We start from the raw sequence: 17,696 nt of genomic DNA, 5'->3' as shown, positions 1-17,696 counted from the left end.
GCTATGTTTTGGATTTGTGCTGAAAACAGTGTTGATAACACAGGGATGTTTTAGTTACTGCTGAGCAGTGCTCACACAGAGTCAAGGCCTTTTCTGCTTCTCACCCCACCCCACCAGCGAGTAGGCTGGGGGTGCACAAGAAGTTGGGAGGGGACACAGCTGGGACAGCTGACCCCAACTGACCAAAGGGATATTCCACACCATATGGTGTCATGCTCAGCATATAAAGCTGGGGGAAGAAGGAAGGAAGGGGGGGACGTTTGGAATGATGGCATTTGTCTTCCCAAGTAACCGTTATGCATGATGGAGCCCTGCTTTCCTGGAGATGGCTGAACACCTGCCTGCCATGGGAAGCAGTGAATGAATTCCTTGTTTTGCTTTGCTTGCGCACACAGCTTTTGCTTTACCTATTAAACTGTCTTTATCTCAACCCACGAGTTTTCTCACTTTTACCCTTCTGATTCTCTCCCCCATCCCACCATGGGGGGAGTAAACAAGCTGCTGTATGGTGCTTAGCTGCCAGCTGGGGTTAAACCACGACACAAGCTTAAGGTTGAAACTTGCCAGACAGAACAAACCCCCACAGCTGGATTCTTCTGGCTTCAGAGCAGAGTCATCCACAACTTGAAGTAATGAAGCAATAGCAGCAGAAGCCACTATAAACCAACTGCAAGACGGGAATTTTTCTGTAGCAGATGTATTCCTTTCAACTGTAAGTTCATTTCTCCTTGCAAAAGTACCACTCCAGTTCCACAGAAATTATTTGTTTGTCATTAGACATCTTTGTAAGCTCTCTCCTCCCAGCCTAATCACATCTATTCCTCTCTTCCCCACGGCACACCCCATTTTCTCCCCTCTCATCACCCCCACTAATCCATTAGCTATGTCCAACTAGCTGTTTGAATTACCTGATGGAGATAGCTAAGTTTGCCTTTTTTAATAGTAAATCTGGCAGTGAAAAGGAACAACTTTCAAGAGAAATGGAATCAACTCCTCGCCCCCAAAAGACCACTGAGCACGTCTGGCTCAGGTGCAAAGAACACCACATTGCTCAGGTGTACGACTAGACACTGCACAGAGAAGGAAAGAAGGCAGGTGCATGGAAGACGAAGGATTTACCTCCCAAGCTCTACAAAGGTGAGTACATGCAAACCATTTCAGAAGCTTTAAACTGGTCAGAGTACAGGAAAGATTGTTTTGTAACTGAGAGGTACCTCTTGCTGCCTTTACAAAGTGTCAAAATGCTGTTAGAGATAACAGATGTACTGCATGTTCTCACAGGCATCAGAAACTTTAAGAGGAAAAAAAAATCCAACCCTATTCTGAGAAAAAAGCAGGACCTACTTTGATGGAGGTCAATATAATCTAACCTAGCACACTCAATATGGAAACTTCAGCCTACGTGTTGGTCTGCCAAAGTTACAAGCCAAAAGGGTCAGTCAAGCCCTATCATTTATCTAAAAATGGCCATAAGCGGATGCTCAGGGAAGAACATGAGCAAGAAATTTTTTATTATTCCCTAACACTTCCAACCTCCAACTGTTTTCAGCTCAGGAGCTTTCTTAAAAGTACTGGGAAACTACTTTGAATGCTACAACACAGAAACATTATTGAGGAGCAAGGAAAAGCACCTCTTACAAACCTTTGGATCATATTTGCAGGATTCACTGTATGAATTTTCAGGCAAAAGTACACATCTCAAATTAGAGAGCACACGTCAACCTGGTACTGTATTTAGAGATTTCCTTTTATCTAACACTTTTTGCTATTTTAAGAATCACTGCCTCATTTCAGTAGTTCTGAAAAAGTTTCTCAGTTCCCCTGTAGGTTACCGTAGGATCCTTGTTCTAGAATGCCATTGTCTCTTTTTGGACTCCAGAAAGTTGAAAAATGCAGTAGAGCTTTACAACTTGCCATAGCAATGCCATACAGGTAGCATTTAGTAAGGAACACACTTTTGCCTTCCTGAAAATATTCTCAGTAGAGTGATTGCTTATAACCCTCATTCTTTACTGCAAACATTTTCAAAATGTCTTTTTTTAACCTGGATATATAATGTGCACAAAGTTATTGCAGAGTAGTAAAAAACCTTGGGATCAGACTTGACAGCATTTTAAAAGCTAATTAAAGTCAAGGCTGCAACATCTTTACTTTCTCCCTTACGCTGCACAATGAGTTCAAGAAGCTGATCTGGCTGTAAACTAGCTTGGTACCGTCAAAGTGTAGTTTTCAGCCTGCACCCACTCAACACTGATCGGTACACAGCCATGGAAGGGTCAGCACCACACAAACGGGGGCAGAAAGGCATGACTGCAGCTACCCAATTTCAGATCAGCCTAAGCCAATTCAAGAGCCTCTAGCAAAGTACTTTACAGACAACAGACTGAAAAGCAGTCCCCAGCTATGACAGAGGTTAAAAAGAAGATTTAGTCTCAATGAACAGCAACTGGCAGAGCAGCACAGAAATGGCATAACAACTAGCAGTACATTAATCCTAACGCTCGTGAACTTGAGCACAGCATCTTGAAAGCGACCCAGAAAACTGGGTTCTGTCTACACAATATATTAAATAAAGTTGGGAGGATATTTCAGACTTTAAGTAAAGATCACTTTTCAAAGCAGCAGCACAACACTTGGACATCAATCAGTGCAATGCAACTTTATCATTCTTCTTCAGAATGCCGATAAAGAAATATACGCATATATTTTTATAATACTTCAAAATCAGACCTGCAAATGATTTTTCCTTTGAGATCTTCTGATTTTAAGGCTATATATAGGGAGAAAAACATCAGCCTTTTTCAGAAGAAGTTTTGATTTAACTTGCAATTAGAAATCTATTATTCTGTAATTTTATTTCACATGAGATTCACATATTTGGCTAACATGTTATAGTGATTCAGAATTCGAGTACCTTCCTCTGGCTATTTAAAGTTCTTTGTTTTGTTCTTCGGCTAAAGCATTCATATCAGGAACAGACAGCACTATACTACTATGGTACATCAGTCAGAACACATTTCCTCATGTCAACAAGCACTCAAGTCACCTGTAACATCAGATCTCCCCCTAAGCTTTGGTATTCTTTGGAGAATCAGATGTGACAGGTCTCATGGTGCGATGGAGGGTGCGGATCTTGCACCCAGACATATGGCAAAAGGAGATTCCTGGCTGCAAAAAAACCTGCAAACAAACAAGAAACCCCCCACAAGCATCTGTAAAAGAAGTTTCACTTCTCATGCTGGGTCAGTTCCCCAATCCACTTTACACTACATCTTTCTTCCCTTATGCTTGCCAATACAGACCAAGGGAGAAAACACGTAAGGTAGTAGGGTAAGAGCTAAAACTCGTATTGCTGCCCATTTCTTTGTAACTTGAAACCACGGCTTAATTTTGAGCAGGAGAACTGGGCTTTACCGGTTACTCAGCAACATAATCTGTTTGACTAAGGGATCAGCTTCCAAGTGCTTGTCAGAAACAAGAGCTCCAGGACTTTGAGAACCATTCAGCTGCAGGTAAAGACATGACAAGGTTACTTCTTGACAAGTACCAGTTACCTTTTAGTCTTTTTTATCTTTGAGATACTTGGAAAAAAACCACACATCTCTGAAGACAAAATTTGTTTTAAAATATTTATGTTTACAGGACTGGTTCCACTGAAGTGCTTAAGCACTAAGTTAGATTGTAGTGTTTCATGAAATCAGTGGCTGGCCAAAGCCAAACACATCCTTCTTCAAGTTGGAATAACTGGAGAAAGCCACCTAATTAAAATAAGCTTTTTAAGTGTTCTACAAACAAGACTGGAAAAAAATACACATCAGCTTGTGGTCCATGAATATCTAATGCGGTCGCATATCTACAAAAGATATTTAAGAAAACATGGCTACAAATCCTAGCTAGAGATATATATGCATATATATCTCTAGCTAGGATTTGTATGTATTTCTGAAGAAGTCTGCCTCTCTGCTATTTCCTAGAAACTGGTAACTTGAAAGTTTTGAGCACCACTGAGTTAACTGGGGCAATTCAAGCAGAAGTTTAGCCACCAGTTTAAATCCTCAAAGTAAACTTAGGATGGTGCAAGTAAGCTATAAAGGATATTTTCTCAAGTATCTAAACACTTACAAATATTACTAGTTCAAAAAGACAGTATCTTCTAAACAGGGCAAAACACAAAACATGTTTTGCTGCAGGACACCTTAGCCTGATGTCAGACAGGTACAGCCATGTTTCCTTCTCCCCTCAGCCCATTTCAAGAGAGTATCCACCCCATTAAACACATTCGTATGGCATAGACAAGTAACACCATAGGTACTGGAAAAAAAATAATCGAGGTTTTGCAACAAAAAACAGCTCACAGTTGACTGATTTCAGTATCTGAACAGGCATGAGTGAAGACTGAAGCTTCCCACCATGGCGGACAGCTGAATTCCAACAGTTTCGCCAAACTTGCAGGCTGCCACTGCTGGCAAGCAGCTGCAGTTTGTCAAAAGAGATCCCAACATGAAGGCAGGGTGCATATGCAACGCCTGCAGAAAGCTGTTTTTCTGTGGAAGTAGGGATAACACGGCACTTGGGTTTTGTAAGTTGGTTACCTGATATAAATCCTACCACAGCAACCCAACATTCAATTACTTTTATTTAACATTAACACAAGCTTAAACTACTGCAGAACTCCATACAAGCCTGCAGCAATATACCGTAAGCAGACACTGTCTCTGTAGACACATCATAAAGAGCCATTTTGGAAGCTATTTACAGGTTTTGATTTTTCAAGCTATACCCCTTCCTACACCACAGAGATGATGTCCAAATAGCAAGAAAATGCTGAGGAAAAACTATGGCAGCAATCATCCTATGCCAATTATTCCTCCTGTATGTTAGCAGGGCAGCGACATGAGACAGAACAAGTAAAAACCACAGTGTGCCTGAAGCGCATACTGCAACGTGTATTCTCCGGTATTTTAAAATATGCCTATATTCTATCAGGCAATCACAGAGCAAGCTAGGTAACCTGTATCAGTCCATACATTGCTTTGGAGAGCCTGCCAGCCTTAAATATGGTGCCATGGTCATACTCCAAGTTATATTTTAAAGCACACATTATCTGTGTGTTTACACCTGAGAGCTTACACTGAAGGATAAAGAAGCCAAATGACAAATTCTGAGTCAAGTATGGAAGATCTTTCATCACTGTGCAAGTTTATCTACAATAATTCCTAGAACACCCCATTTTGCCAGGGTAGCCAGGTGACACTTCTGGGCCCTGGTTTTATACATCAGGTTACATCACAACAGGTCTTCCTGTTTTTCAGATGACTTAGACCGATGCAAATAAAAATAAGATTCTACTTTTTCCTTTATTATCGTTTAATAAAACCATTGCTAATATGAAGCAACAGCTGTAAGAAACTGAACACTACTGTTTTTTTTAATAAAATAAAACAGTGACCACCAGAACAAGGTAGATAAAACAAGGGTTTCTTAAACTTTACATTCTACAGCCCAAGAAATAAAATTCTCTAAATCAAACCGAAAAGGAGATACAATACTAGGAGCCTATCATTTTAAACTCAAAATTAAGAGGCAATAATTGACATGCAAGTGTATGCCCTGCTACAGGGGGAAAAAAACAAAAAATAAATCTACATTTCCCGTAAGTGTGTGACAATACAGTTATCCTCACTACTGTCTCGATAGTAACAGGAAATGCCATCTATTTTCACCTCTTGTACAAGGCTGAACAACAAAAATGGCAAAACTAAAAATTGAAAAGTTTGAATACTTTTTTTGCATGTGAAACTATTTTTTAGATCTGCCACTAGCAACTGCTGACTGAACACTAAAGTAGGGCTTTCAATACTATATTCAATTACATAAAGCAGCGTACAGACGCCAAAATAATTAGAACGCACTCAAGTTTTATATTCAAAGTATTAAAAAATAACTGCTCATTTATTTGTATAACATGTAGTTGATGGAAGAAAAATTAAATTAGCTTTTAAAATTGTTTTAGTTATCCAAATGACTAGGGGGAAAAAAAAAAAATGTTTATTACTATTTGCTCTTGCTGCTTTAAAGGCCTGCCTCGTTCTCTGCTTTGAGAGGTAAGAATTTCCTTGCCTACCCTCTGCCCAGACCCTGACACAGCAGCATTTCATGTAAAACCAGTGTTTGCAGAGTACTGAATGCATAAGCAATTCCAACCCGTGGAAGCGGTCGGTCCTCACAGTACTGAAAGAAGTTCTCCTGCAGGCTTATCCTAAAGCTGCCATCCACATCTCCTAGTTGCTCAAGAGACTTGCATTTCCTCATACACAAATCCGCCAGCCCATCCCAAGTCTGCTGAATACCATCAGCTTTTTGCACACACCTAACAGCTTCTTGCTTGTTCAAAGCAAAAAGCCTGCAGCCCCCACGCATTTCATGCCCACATAGCCTTGTTTCATTTTTCATGGGATTTCTCCTGCTTCATTTCCAGCAATTTTTTTTCGTTCAAAGGGCAGACAGTGCCTGCAATTACTGCTTCATTTCCATTATGAACAACAGTAGGAGCCAGCACTTAAGCTTGTATCTAGCCACCTTGCTCTCTCTTCAGCCCAAGTGACAGCATTAAGAGACCAAAACAGGCAATACTTTAATGACAGTAGTCTAAGAGATCTTCTAAAACACTGAAAAAAAATTCAAAGCTACTGGCCACATTACTTGGCTATTTGGGCTTCCTCCAGGATTTTTTTTTTTTTTTTTTAACATACAATTCACAGCATGAAGGCTACAAAATCTAAACCAAAATGGGCTATATAGCACTAAATTGGCATATGTAGAGTCACTTGAAGATGAAGAAACAGGAAGGGAGGATTTTTGCAGTAGTGCATCTGGACAACCATCAGTCATCTCACAAGTACACGCTTTCAGCTGCAATACCAGCTCTCAAGACAAAGCAGCAGCTTTTGACAGGTTGCAAGACTGTGGGCAAGCCCAGTTTCCAGCCCGGAACACCCAAGAGAACTGACTCAACAATTTTAAGTCTGGCAGCAAAGACTGTTGGTAAGTCTAATTGGACAGGGTGCTGTAGCTGGAGAGTAGGAGTTCAGCAGCTGTATTTCAAACTGTTTGCAGGGACCACCGGACTGAATTTTGCCTCAGCAGTATTCTAGAGCCCACCTATGTTTCAAATTAAGAAATTAAGAAGTGAACAGAAAATGAATGGAAATATAATATGGTTTTACCAAAAACTGTTACCACAGTCTTTGTCAACTGACATGTTGCTTCACTGTCCATAAAGTTCAGCTGTAACATGGGCTTCAACAAGGCTACAAAGGTAGCATAAGAAGTGCAATACAGATAGGAAACAGACCAAGAAGCCATAACATGCAGATTTTGCTAGAAGATGATTAACAATAGAGATATTAAAAGTTTTAGTGACTGGCCTGATTTTCATTGGCGATGATCACAAAAAGCTGTTACTGAAATTTGTAAGTCTCCAAATTGAGAGGTAGTGTCCATAAGCCATGGTATCAACAGGGGATCTCATGCTAAAGTTGCAGAAGAAGGATCACATTTGGTTAAGAAGAACATATTGTGAATCTACTGCGCAGGACACTAAGAACTTCTGGTACAAGCTGAGAGTTCACAAGGTGGGAACAAGTTAAGAGATTTAGATACCGCCACTAATCACAAGATGACTACAAGACAGCTTTACAATCATCATAAAGACGGGTCCTATCACAATGTTTTTTCCTAGTATGGCTAGAGAAGTATTAGTAACCTTTTACACAGCACAGTGAGATTCCATCTAAAGCAACTACCAACTGTCACGCACATTCAAAAAATATGGCTGTCAAACTGAAGGAGATGAAAGAGGTACCATAATGATCAGAAAGAGAGAAAACTGGTTTTAGGGGACAAGGCCGTAAGATTCCAAGTCCATCAAAAAAGCTCTAAGAAAGGAATGACTGCTGTCTACAGATATGTCAGAAAGTGAAGTGAGAGAAAGGAGGAAAAAAAGCTAAAGCACAGGCACAACTGGATATGGACTGGCCTTTCAGAAAGTCAGAATGGAAGTAGGAAGACAGGTTAATTCTAAGATTTGGATCAGAAGATTGCTGCCGATACTCATTCCTCCAGATAGAAACTAACCAGCTGATAAGTAGAACGTGATCTGTTGGGAGTCTTGCAGACAGAATCTCCAGTAAAAAAAAAAAAAAAATTGAGATTTTGATTTCTTGCTTTAAGACTCCTAAATAGAAATGTATTGCTAAAGACTGCTTTCAGTTTCTCTTCTATTGTCCCTCCTCCAATGTCTAGCAACTCTTTGCTCATGGGGTAGTAACCCTGTCGGTTAAAAAAAAAAACTATGAAAGCTAATTTTTTTCCCCCCAATACAGGAGTCTGCTGTTCCCCTCTTCTCCCTCCAGTCACTCAGGTACTGCCTTTGTGCTCCTTCACAGCAGAAGTTACCCTGCACTTAAAGATCCCTGGAGATGTAGGTCAGCTGAAAATCAATGGTACAATCTCTACAGAATTTGAAAGGAAACACTGAAGACATTTACGTGAGTTTGAAGTAGACCTACACAGAAACATATTAAGACAACAGTGTTCAAGAAGAACAGAAGCAAGCCTCGTCCAGCCAACTTGGGGAATGTGGCTGGCGATACAAGTTATCATAAACAGTAGTCAGGCATCAAAATTCTAAGGAATAGGTTCTGTATCGATACAGATGGAGCTGGCACTTGGAAAAGAGCTAAGCAAGTTCAAGATGTTGCCATTGCTTTTCCGGAAATAAGTTATCAGGAAGTGATTTGAACTGTTTCCACACGCTTAATCTATGTCCCAAATCTGACTTGGTGTTACCCCATTCATTTCACCCTCAAGTGTGAGGGTACACTTGCACAATGCCAAAGCCCAGCCTCATGCCAGCCATACAGGTGCTCCATCTGCAATACCACAAAGCGCTCCAGTGCAACAAGTGTCAGCATCCACTCTTCTTCCACAGTAGCCCAGCAAAGCCACTACTACCATCCTTAGCCCCAGAGGGTGTTCTTATGCACAATTTTTTGAAGCAGCCAGTGGTCCCATTTGGATGCAAGACTGAAAGAGAATATAAGAAGTTGCAGCAGGAAATGAAGAATGCATGGAAATTACTGACAAAGGTGACCCCAGCCATGAATTTCCAACTACAGTTGGTGCAAGAAAGCTGTAACAGTGGCTCAGGTGTTTGAACTCGCCAAGCAAGTCTGAGCTGGAGTAGCATCTAAAAATAAATACCAAAGACACATAAACGGGGAAGCACACTGGAGTATCAGAGGTGCTGCTGAAACCAAAGAAAAGCTAGACCAATAGCAAGAACTAGCAAGATTCCTGCTGGGCATCTTTCTCCTTTAATTGTCCCAATAATATTAGGAAAAGCTGATCAGCATGGTCCCAAGGCTGTACTTATACCACATAGGGAATGGCATATACCAGAACAGCATACAAAATTTTTTCCTAAACCCAAGGGTCCATATTTTGAGATCAGGCCTCTCCCTGCTGCCTTATATTGCTTAGCAGATGTTTAAGCAAGAAATTTGCCATATTGGCAGCTTGATTAGGACATTAGCTTCTTCCAGCATATAGATAAAGGGGGGCAAAAAACCCAAGCCCTCACCTTTGTAGTTATTTTATAGCTATTAAACAAGAAAATTAAAACGCAAATCAGGAAAGGGTATGCTTCCAGCCTGAGACAGTCTATAAATGCACTGTGCAATGAAACCATCAGCACGGTTTCCAGATAACGGCCAGTGCAATTGACCTTGGCTAGGAATACAGGACAACTTTGTTGCCACCTCGCGATTCTGCTGCAACATAAAAACCCCGGCTGAGCGCTATCCTCTACAACCAAAACCGCAACACCCCCCTCCCGCCCCCGAGCTCCTTGACAAAACATTTTTAAGCACCGTTTTGCTCTCTTGGTGGGAAACACCCACCAAGCCGCAGGTTTTCCAAAAAACAAGTTTTTCTCCTTTTCCCCTGAAGTATGGCAGGGGGTTCGTTTTAAGGGCAACACCAGCCCTGCCCTCAATGCGCCATTACACATTAACCGATTTTCTGCGCGTTGCGGGCACACAAAGGATAACCCAGGAGTTTCAGCCGGTGTCCGATTCCGCCCCGGGAGCTCCCCACCCCCCCCCCCCGCCGAGGGGCGCCGCCCGCCGCGCGGGGCCGCGGCCGCGCACAAAGGAGGGCGCCGCGCACGTGGGCCCGCGCCCCGCGCCGCCCCAAGATGGTGGGCGAAAGGCGCGCCGCGCCGCGGAGCCGCCGCGCCCGCCCCGCCTCCGCGGCCGGCCCGGCCCGGCAGGGGGGCGCCCGCCGCCGCCCCTGCTCCCAGCGCAGGTTGCGGGCCGGGGGTCCGCAGGGCTCCGCGGCATCGGCCCCTCCCCCGGCTCGGGGGGAGAAGAGCTCCGGCACGACTCTGTGTGTGTGTAGGGGGGCGTCCCCCGGGAGGGGCCCGCGCCCCCCGGCCAGACAAAGGGACGCGGCACCGGCGGGCCCAGCGGGTGACGGCGGAACGGGAGCCCCGCCCGGGCCGGGCCCGGCGCCCCCCGCCCCACGTGCGCGGCGGCTCGGCGGGCTCACCTCGTCCTCCCGCTCGCTGCGGAAGCAGAGGCACGCCGCCCGCTTCTTGTAGCCCTCCCGGTCGTACGTCCGCGTCTGGTTCGGCTTAAATTTCATCATAGAGGCGGTGACACGCCGGCTGCCCCCGGCCGCCGCCGCCGCCACGGCTCCGCTCTCCGAGCGCCGCCGCGCCCCCGGGACGCCGGCGCGGGGCCCCCCGCTCGGGAGTGGGGCAGGAGAAAGGCCAGTCCCAGCTGCCAAGCTCCTGTCACAGCAGCGCCGCGCCGCTGCCACCGCCCCAGGAGCCGCGCCGCGCCATGGAGGCTCCCTCGCCGGCCCGGCTCGCCCCTGAGCCGCCGCCCCGCGCCCGCCCGCCGGCCCCGAGCGCCGCGGCGGCCGCCCCTGCGCCCACTATTTAACTGTAACGCACATTCCTGCGCCCGCGCGCGCCGCGCCGCACCGCGCAGGCGCCGGGCGCGGCAGCGGGCGGGGGGGAGAGGCGGGCCGCGGCGGCGGGCGGGGCCCGGGGAACGGGAGGGGAGGGGAGGGGAGGTAAAAGGCCGGTCACGGCGCGGCGGCGGGTGTGCTTAGTCACCGGTGGGGCTCCGCCGGGGGTGGGGGGCTGTGCCTGCCCCTGCGGGGAGCAGGCCCTGGTGCGAGGCGGGGCGAGGCTCCTCCTTCCCTCGCCCGCCCTCACAACGCTGCGGGCTGGCAGGAACCTGTCTGGGCCGCGGCAGGGTTGCCGGGCGGCCGCTCGGGGTCCCGCCGAGCCGGGGTTGGGCGTGGTGGGGCAGGGCTGCCCCCCCCCCCCCCGGGCTTGTGCGACCCGGTGTCCCCGTGGGGCGGGAGCGGGCCTGCCGCCAACGGCGCCCGGCCGCGGGCGGTCCCTGCGGGTCCGCAGGGCTGCCGCAGGCGCCGCTCCAGCGGCGCTGGGCCTTTGTCCAGCACGGCTCCCCGAGCGCGGAAGGGATGCGGTCTCTGCTGGCAGCCTCCATGGCAGGGAGCCCGGCGTAGGTGTGCGAGGCAGGGCGGCTTTCCCTGCTGCGAGGCTCGGTAGATGGAGGATGCGCGTGGCTCAAGCACCGTAGTAAGAGTGTAGCTTTGCCAACGTAAGTTAAAACCGTTTTTGAAGTAACTTGGTTTTAGAAGATACCGGTGTATGCAGGCTGGGAAAGGTGGCAGCCCATGCTTTTTTTTTTTTTACTATAATAACTTTATTTAGGAGCTGAAGATGGACAAAAGGCCTTCCCAATACTGCCAATGGGCCAGGAAAAGGTCTACTCTCCACATACCTTTATTATTATCTGGTAGGGTGAAAGCACCGGTGTTTTCATTATCGTCAGAAAATCCTGCAAAACCCAACCCAAAAGCAGAACAAGGAAATGCTATTCTTTTCAATGCCCCTGGATTGCTGTTGATAGCAAGAAGCCATTAAAGCACTTGCTGCTTGTGCATGAAAGATTACTTAGTCGTGTTGGCAGACAGAAGGTAGTGTGCGCTTATATACTTGTAGAAATCACCCATCCAAACTGTTTCATGAACTTTTTCCTTCATCTGAATCTTACTGATGTTCAGTAGGCTCCTTTGTGCTTTCAGAGTGGACCGATGTGCTTTAAACTTATACTTGTTTCTCATTGTTCCAGAACACCTCTTTTTTTCATCCTAAGATATTTTTCTTAACAATTTTGTTGATCTGTAACAAGTCAGACTTTTTATATGCTTTTTGTGGCATGCATTGAAAGGAGGTTTGTCATCGCTGGTTACTCTGGTTCTTAGTGAAATTTGGACCTTCTGTTCTTCAGAGCGTGAGCTAAGTGCAATGAGTCAGTGCAATATCACACTTGAAAACCATGGAAGCTAAAGGAGGGAAAGCACAATTGCACTGAATTATATGATTTTGTTAAAGTTATAATAAGCTGTGAAGTAAAACACCCAAAGATTAAGAAACTCCAAATTTAATTTACTTTTACACATTGATTATGTGTATAAGCATATTTTTCTTAAGAAGGCCCCTGCTGCTTTTGCCACTTAGCAAATGGACTGGCAGATTAGATTTCTTCTTTTTCTCGTCATTCAGTGCAGATTCAGGTCTCATTTATTACTACCTGTCACCAGCCAGGCCTCAGGCTACATACAATTTTAGTAGGTATTTAATGGATTCCTAGTCAGAATAAATTGTTTTTTGTGAGGGAAGGACCAATACCCAATTCGTATCTGAAATTTTTAGTTCAAAGTTTAAAGGGTTGAGATCTGAAGCCTTTGAGAATGCTGAGTAATAAAAACATGGTTTTGATGCTTGTATTCATAAACTTGTCTGTGATATAGAAAAGGGAGTGTGGTATGGAGTAACGAAACTCAAGGGCTACAAATTAAGATGGCACATCTAGTCATCGCACCAACATTTCTTAGATTTTACGTGTTTGACCTTGCCACCTTTGCTGTATTCCTGTGTAATTTTAAAGGTACATCTTTACAAACAGCATAGATGTGCGTTCATGTAATGCATATAGTGAAAAAATTCTTGCCATTGGTCTGCTTTTGGTAATAGACCGTTATGATAGAACTCATTTTGCTTTGGGTTGTTCCTTGAGCTACTGTTTCAGGGTTTACCTCTTAAGACAAACACATTTTAAGACTTCAATATGGCTCTTTCTGAATTATCTTTTTTGTTTTGTTTTGTTCGGGAGGCTTCACCTCTCATGCAATTGGAGGAAGTTAAAAAGTAGGATTTATACTTAACGAGAGCAGTGTCCAAAGATCAGATGAGCTTAGGCCAGGTTTTCCACTGTTGTACAACTCACCGTTCCCACCCCCAAAAAACAAACAAAACATTTGACTGCCAAATCAGAACACAACACACAAATCCTATCTCTGTTGTGAAACTCGATGGTTTCTTCGTCACGTATCACAGCGGTAAGAGCTCCTGAGACGGGCTAGTCAGTAAAGTTTTCTAGTCCACGTATCCTCAAACACAGTAACAGCTCCAATGATTTGTAAATTCATTGGGGCTCTCTTTGTTTTCATGAAAGCCCCAACTTCTGCCTCTGTGTAATTAGGCTTTTATTTTGCAAACTAGAAGAAACCCAACTTTGTGCCTATGGAAAAATATTAGAAAATAATGACAGGTGAATCCTAAAAAGTGAAGTGGTAGGCTGTTTTGGTTTTTGGGCCTTGAGGGATTTTCTTTTGCGAGGTGAAGCTTGTTTGTTTGTTTTTGGTTGTTTTTTTTTTTGAGAAAAGTTGATATTCATTGTGCTAGGAATTAAATGCCTAAAATGACTTTTTTGTTTGTTTGTTGATGTGATTCTTAGATAGCCCTTGGTTTTTAGAATCATGAAGAGGCTTGAATTTTCAAGGGTTTTGTATTTTTTTTTTTAAAGTATTTGATCTTCTTGTGAGTTATGTGGTCTGTCTATACACAGAAGTCAACAACTGTATGTGAAACAGTCAAATCATCAGTAAATAACACTTACAATGCTATCACATTCACATTTGCATATTTGTAGTTCTGTAATGATGCATTGCTTCATATTTTGTTAATGCAGTGTATGAATACTGGGTATCAAATTATGATTACATGGGATATATTACTGAAAGGAGCTGCTACAGTGTGGTGCCAAAGGTCTATTTTATTCTGATGTGGGGTTTTTTGTTTGTTTTTATGAAGAGTGTCTCTGGATTTTGCGCTACAGCAATAGTAATTGTGAAGTAACTGATAATACCTTGAGTGTGAACCAGAGCTGAGTAAACAATGCAGGATGCAAAGACATTTTAAAGGAAGTTCAAAAACCTTTACATTCAGACAAAAATAACTTTGCATCTAGCTGTAGTTACACTTGTGAGTGAAGTCAAGTCTGCTTAAATGCAAGGGAACAATTTTGCTTGAGAAGAAAGAAACAGGTTTAAAAATTTACAGAGTAATTAGATTTTCCAGTTCCCTTGACCTACATTTATTGCCGAGATTAGAAACTGCAGTGTTCAATAACTATGTTCTGGCAAGTTTTATGTAACTTTCTTTTCCACTCTTAGTTTATTATGGTTAATAAAAATGAAATATTTGCTTTGGAGGTACTTTCAGTCCTCTACTTAACATTTGCTCTGAAGAGAAATAGATACTTAGATTTTTTTTTTTCCTCACCTCTGCAAATAGCACATCAAATTAATTACTTTATATTAGGGAAACCAGTGTCTTTAGTTATCTACATTCTAGATGATCATTTGTTCTGTCATGGTTACAACATTTCTTTAGTATTCAACCGTTAAACCGGCACAAAAATCTGAAAGTTCAGGAGCGGACAGTGTATGAGAGTGCATCCCTCTAGTGCTGCATTGTGTGGGCTTTAGGAACAGTATATCCCCATTCAGCTGCATTGTAGCCCGGTGAAAGGCTGCCTGCCGCTCTAGGCCCAGTCATCATTTCAGCAGAACTTACAGTAACTGTAGTGTTGAGGTTGGCAAGGTTAACCTGAGAACCAGACTGGTTAGCACCTTTCCCAAACCTATAAACAAATCTTAAACATATTTGAATATAAGAAGGTTTGGTATATGGAAAGGGCAATTATTTGTCAGGCTGTTTCTTATTTAAGGTGATTTACTTCCCCAAGATACAATAGGAGGGAGCAGTGATTCTTCTGAGATTTTATACTACTCTGTGGTTAGCTATAAGGAAGCAAATGAGAACAGTGCCAAGCTAACTTCCCTGCAAACTTGAAATGTCATCTTTCTAATGATTTAGCAGTTATGAAAATGCCAGCATTAGTCTTAAAATACTTTTAAGTGCCAAAAAATATGCAAAAAGCTTGCCAAATCATACACCCACTCTCTTCTGGTAAACACTGAACAGACAGGACTTTACAAAATGGAACACTTATTTCTAAATCATGCTTTGCATAAAGCAGCTTTTGTATAGTAAGTCCCACATTGTCTTTTCCCTTAGAGCCAGATGTTCACCTGAATCTGTTGTAAAATGCATTTTAAAGAGAATACACATACGTGCTCGCTATTATAAGGGTTGCATTCCCCATCTACAGGGCTCCCTTATTTTCAGGTGAATCTAGAGCACCGCTACAGCTGCCAAGTATCTTTTCCTTTGGTTTGTTATTGTTGAAAACTTGTATGAACTGTATGCAATTACACTATTACTGTCTGCCAATCCAGCTTTATAATCTTTTATGAAAAAGTATAGTTAGCATTGCTTTGATGCCTGGTAAGAGTGACCCTCCCAGTAAAGATAGGGTTTTGCATTAAATGCTTACAAATGGGGATAAATAATAGATACTAGTGAATGAAAAGAGGGAGCTCAATTAAATACAGCTATATTTATTTGAATGTAAACATCTGAGCATGTTTATTTGTATATATTAAGAGTATTGTATGCTTTTGTGTGCTTTTATGGGTTCAGTGAATTGTGATTGGTTTGGATTTGCTTAAAATTGATCTTCTTTTAGCAAAATAGAGAAAGTAGTATTTTACAGAACTGTTTAGCATGTTTTATTGGGCTTCTACAATAAAGCTAGACTGACGATACTCAACTTCGGTAAAAGTAGAAGAAGATTTTTTGTAAGTGATGCAAAATTCTTTTATCTTTATCATAGAGACAACCTAAAACCCCAAGGATTTGGCCAGACTTCATGAAATAACTAAGTATGAATTAAGATCATTGTTGTGTATTTCAGATTCTCTGTAAGATTACATAATCTTAAAATTGGGTTTAAGCTCCTTAGCCTGTAGGGCTTTGTTAGTGGGATGTCCTATTGTTTGGTTTTATGTTCATAAATATTCTTCCCGTGAACAATGCATTTCACAATTGGGTCCTTAGTATTTTCTCCTCCTTAGTTATGAATTCATTGCCGTAATACTCTTGTTATTCAAGTTTTGAGTTAATTCTGGTAGTAGACTATTTTTAGTGTAAGTGGATGTAGTTTGGAGAGACTATATGAGTTACTAGGCTTGTTCAGTGATAAAGTTATGCCTTTCAGTGATTGCAGTGAAATCCTGCTTTACCTGCAAACATTTAAAATTATGTGTGGCTCCATGAAGACTGTAGTAGTATGAGTAGGCTCTTCATTGGCCCTTGTTCAGTTTCCTGAACAAAACAGGGTAAAATATGTCTAGGTTTTGAGGAGTTGGGCTTCTTGGGAAAACAGGACTTCACTGACTCAAAGCTGAGAAAATATCTGAATTGTTTTGGAAGTCTACCTGTGGTTAAGATGTTGTCACTCCCATAGCAGCAACAGCAGCAGCAAGCCTGTACCAAATATCAACTGCTCCAGAGTCCTAGTTTAAAGTACAGAGGAAATGGGACTGTGAACTGGGTTGCCAAGAGATGGATGCATGTTCTGTTTGGCTAAATCTGCTGTGGAGTGTGTTTTCCAGCAGTGGAGGGAGGGAAAGAGTTGGTAGTGGGATTACCTCAAAATCATGCAGTTCCTTCTGGCAGAGCCTACATCTTAGAAGCCAGGATAATAATAAAATGGTGGTTGCATTGTATTATTAACGGATGCATCAAAAATGGAAGGATAGACTACCATTTAAGCAGTATTCTTTCCTAATCTAATGGAAGTCTGCTTGGCTAGACTTGGCACTCAAGTCCCACAGAACAGGTCATTTATTTATTATGTTTATTTTGGTATGTTTGTGTAGCCAGGTTACTGACTATATGAGCCTGTCTATTTCTGATATGACACTATGTAAATCTAGTAGAAGAGCTTGTCTGATAATGCACATCTTTTTTGACTGTGTAGAAAAACATAGTAATTTGTGGCAGAAGAACATTGAAGGCTTGGCTAAGCTATGCTTTATGAGGAACTGTGCTAAATAGGAGTGGAAGCTATTCTGTGTAGCTGTGAGTTCAAGAAATACTTGAGATAATTACTAAAGGTAATTCCGTGTGAGAAGTAAACTGATTAAATTTTACTCTTATGTCTGGTTGAATTTAAAAGGTAAATCTTGGTAGTAGAGCACAGTGATTTCTTAAATATCTGAACAGTATTTTGAGTGCTGTTATATTGCAGGCCTCAACCAACTTACTGGAAAAAGTGAGTACTGCAAAGGTGTAGTGGCAGAGAAAGCAATAAAAAACCCTGAATGTTCCTCTCCACTGTTTT

At 42.9% G+C, this 17,696-nt stretch overlaps 1 protein-coding gene and 1 long non-coding RNA gene across 3 annotated transcripts in view; one reads left to right on the top strand and one right to left on the bottom strand.

The window, feature by feature from the left end:
• The window catches only part of NUDT4 (nudix hydrolase 4), a 33,234-nt gene extending 22,310 nt beyond the window's left edge, over positions 1–10,924 (bottom strand). The window contains exon 1 of one of the 2 annotated variants that reach the window (XM_076334484.1): positions 10,612–10,924. In XM_076334484.1, coding sequence (XP_076190599.1) covers positions 10,612–10,710 — 99 coding nt within the window. In that variant the 5' untranslated portion in view covers positions 10,711–10,924. The remainder of the gene's footprint in view (positions 1–10,611) is intronic. The other variant, XM_076334493.1, reaches the window with a different exon arrangement.
• A 597-nt stretch (positions 10,925–11,521) lies between these two features.
• The window catches only part of LOC143158488 (uncharacterized), an 80,871-nt gene continuing 74,696 nt past the window's right edge, over positions 11,522–17,696 (top strand). Inside the window, exon 1 of the long non-coding RNA XR_012995015.1 lies at positions 11,522–11,699. This is a non-coding gene — a long non-coding RNA (uncharacterized LOC143158488). The remainder of the gene's footprint in view (positions 11,700–17,696) is intronic.

This window comes from Aptenodytes patagonicus, chromosome 1, assembly GCF_965638725.1.
Source record: "Aptenodytes patagonicus chromosome 1, bAptPat1.pri.cur, whole genome shotgun sequence".
Classification (NCBI taxonomy): domain Eukaryota; kingdom Metazoa; phylum Chordata; class Aves; order Sphenisciformes; family Spheniscidae; genus Aptenodytes; species Aptenodytes patagonicus.
Note: the sequence above shows the minus strand (reverse complement) of the source record. Positions and strands in the feature narration are given on the sequence as shown.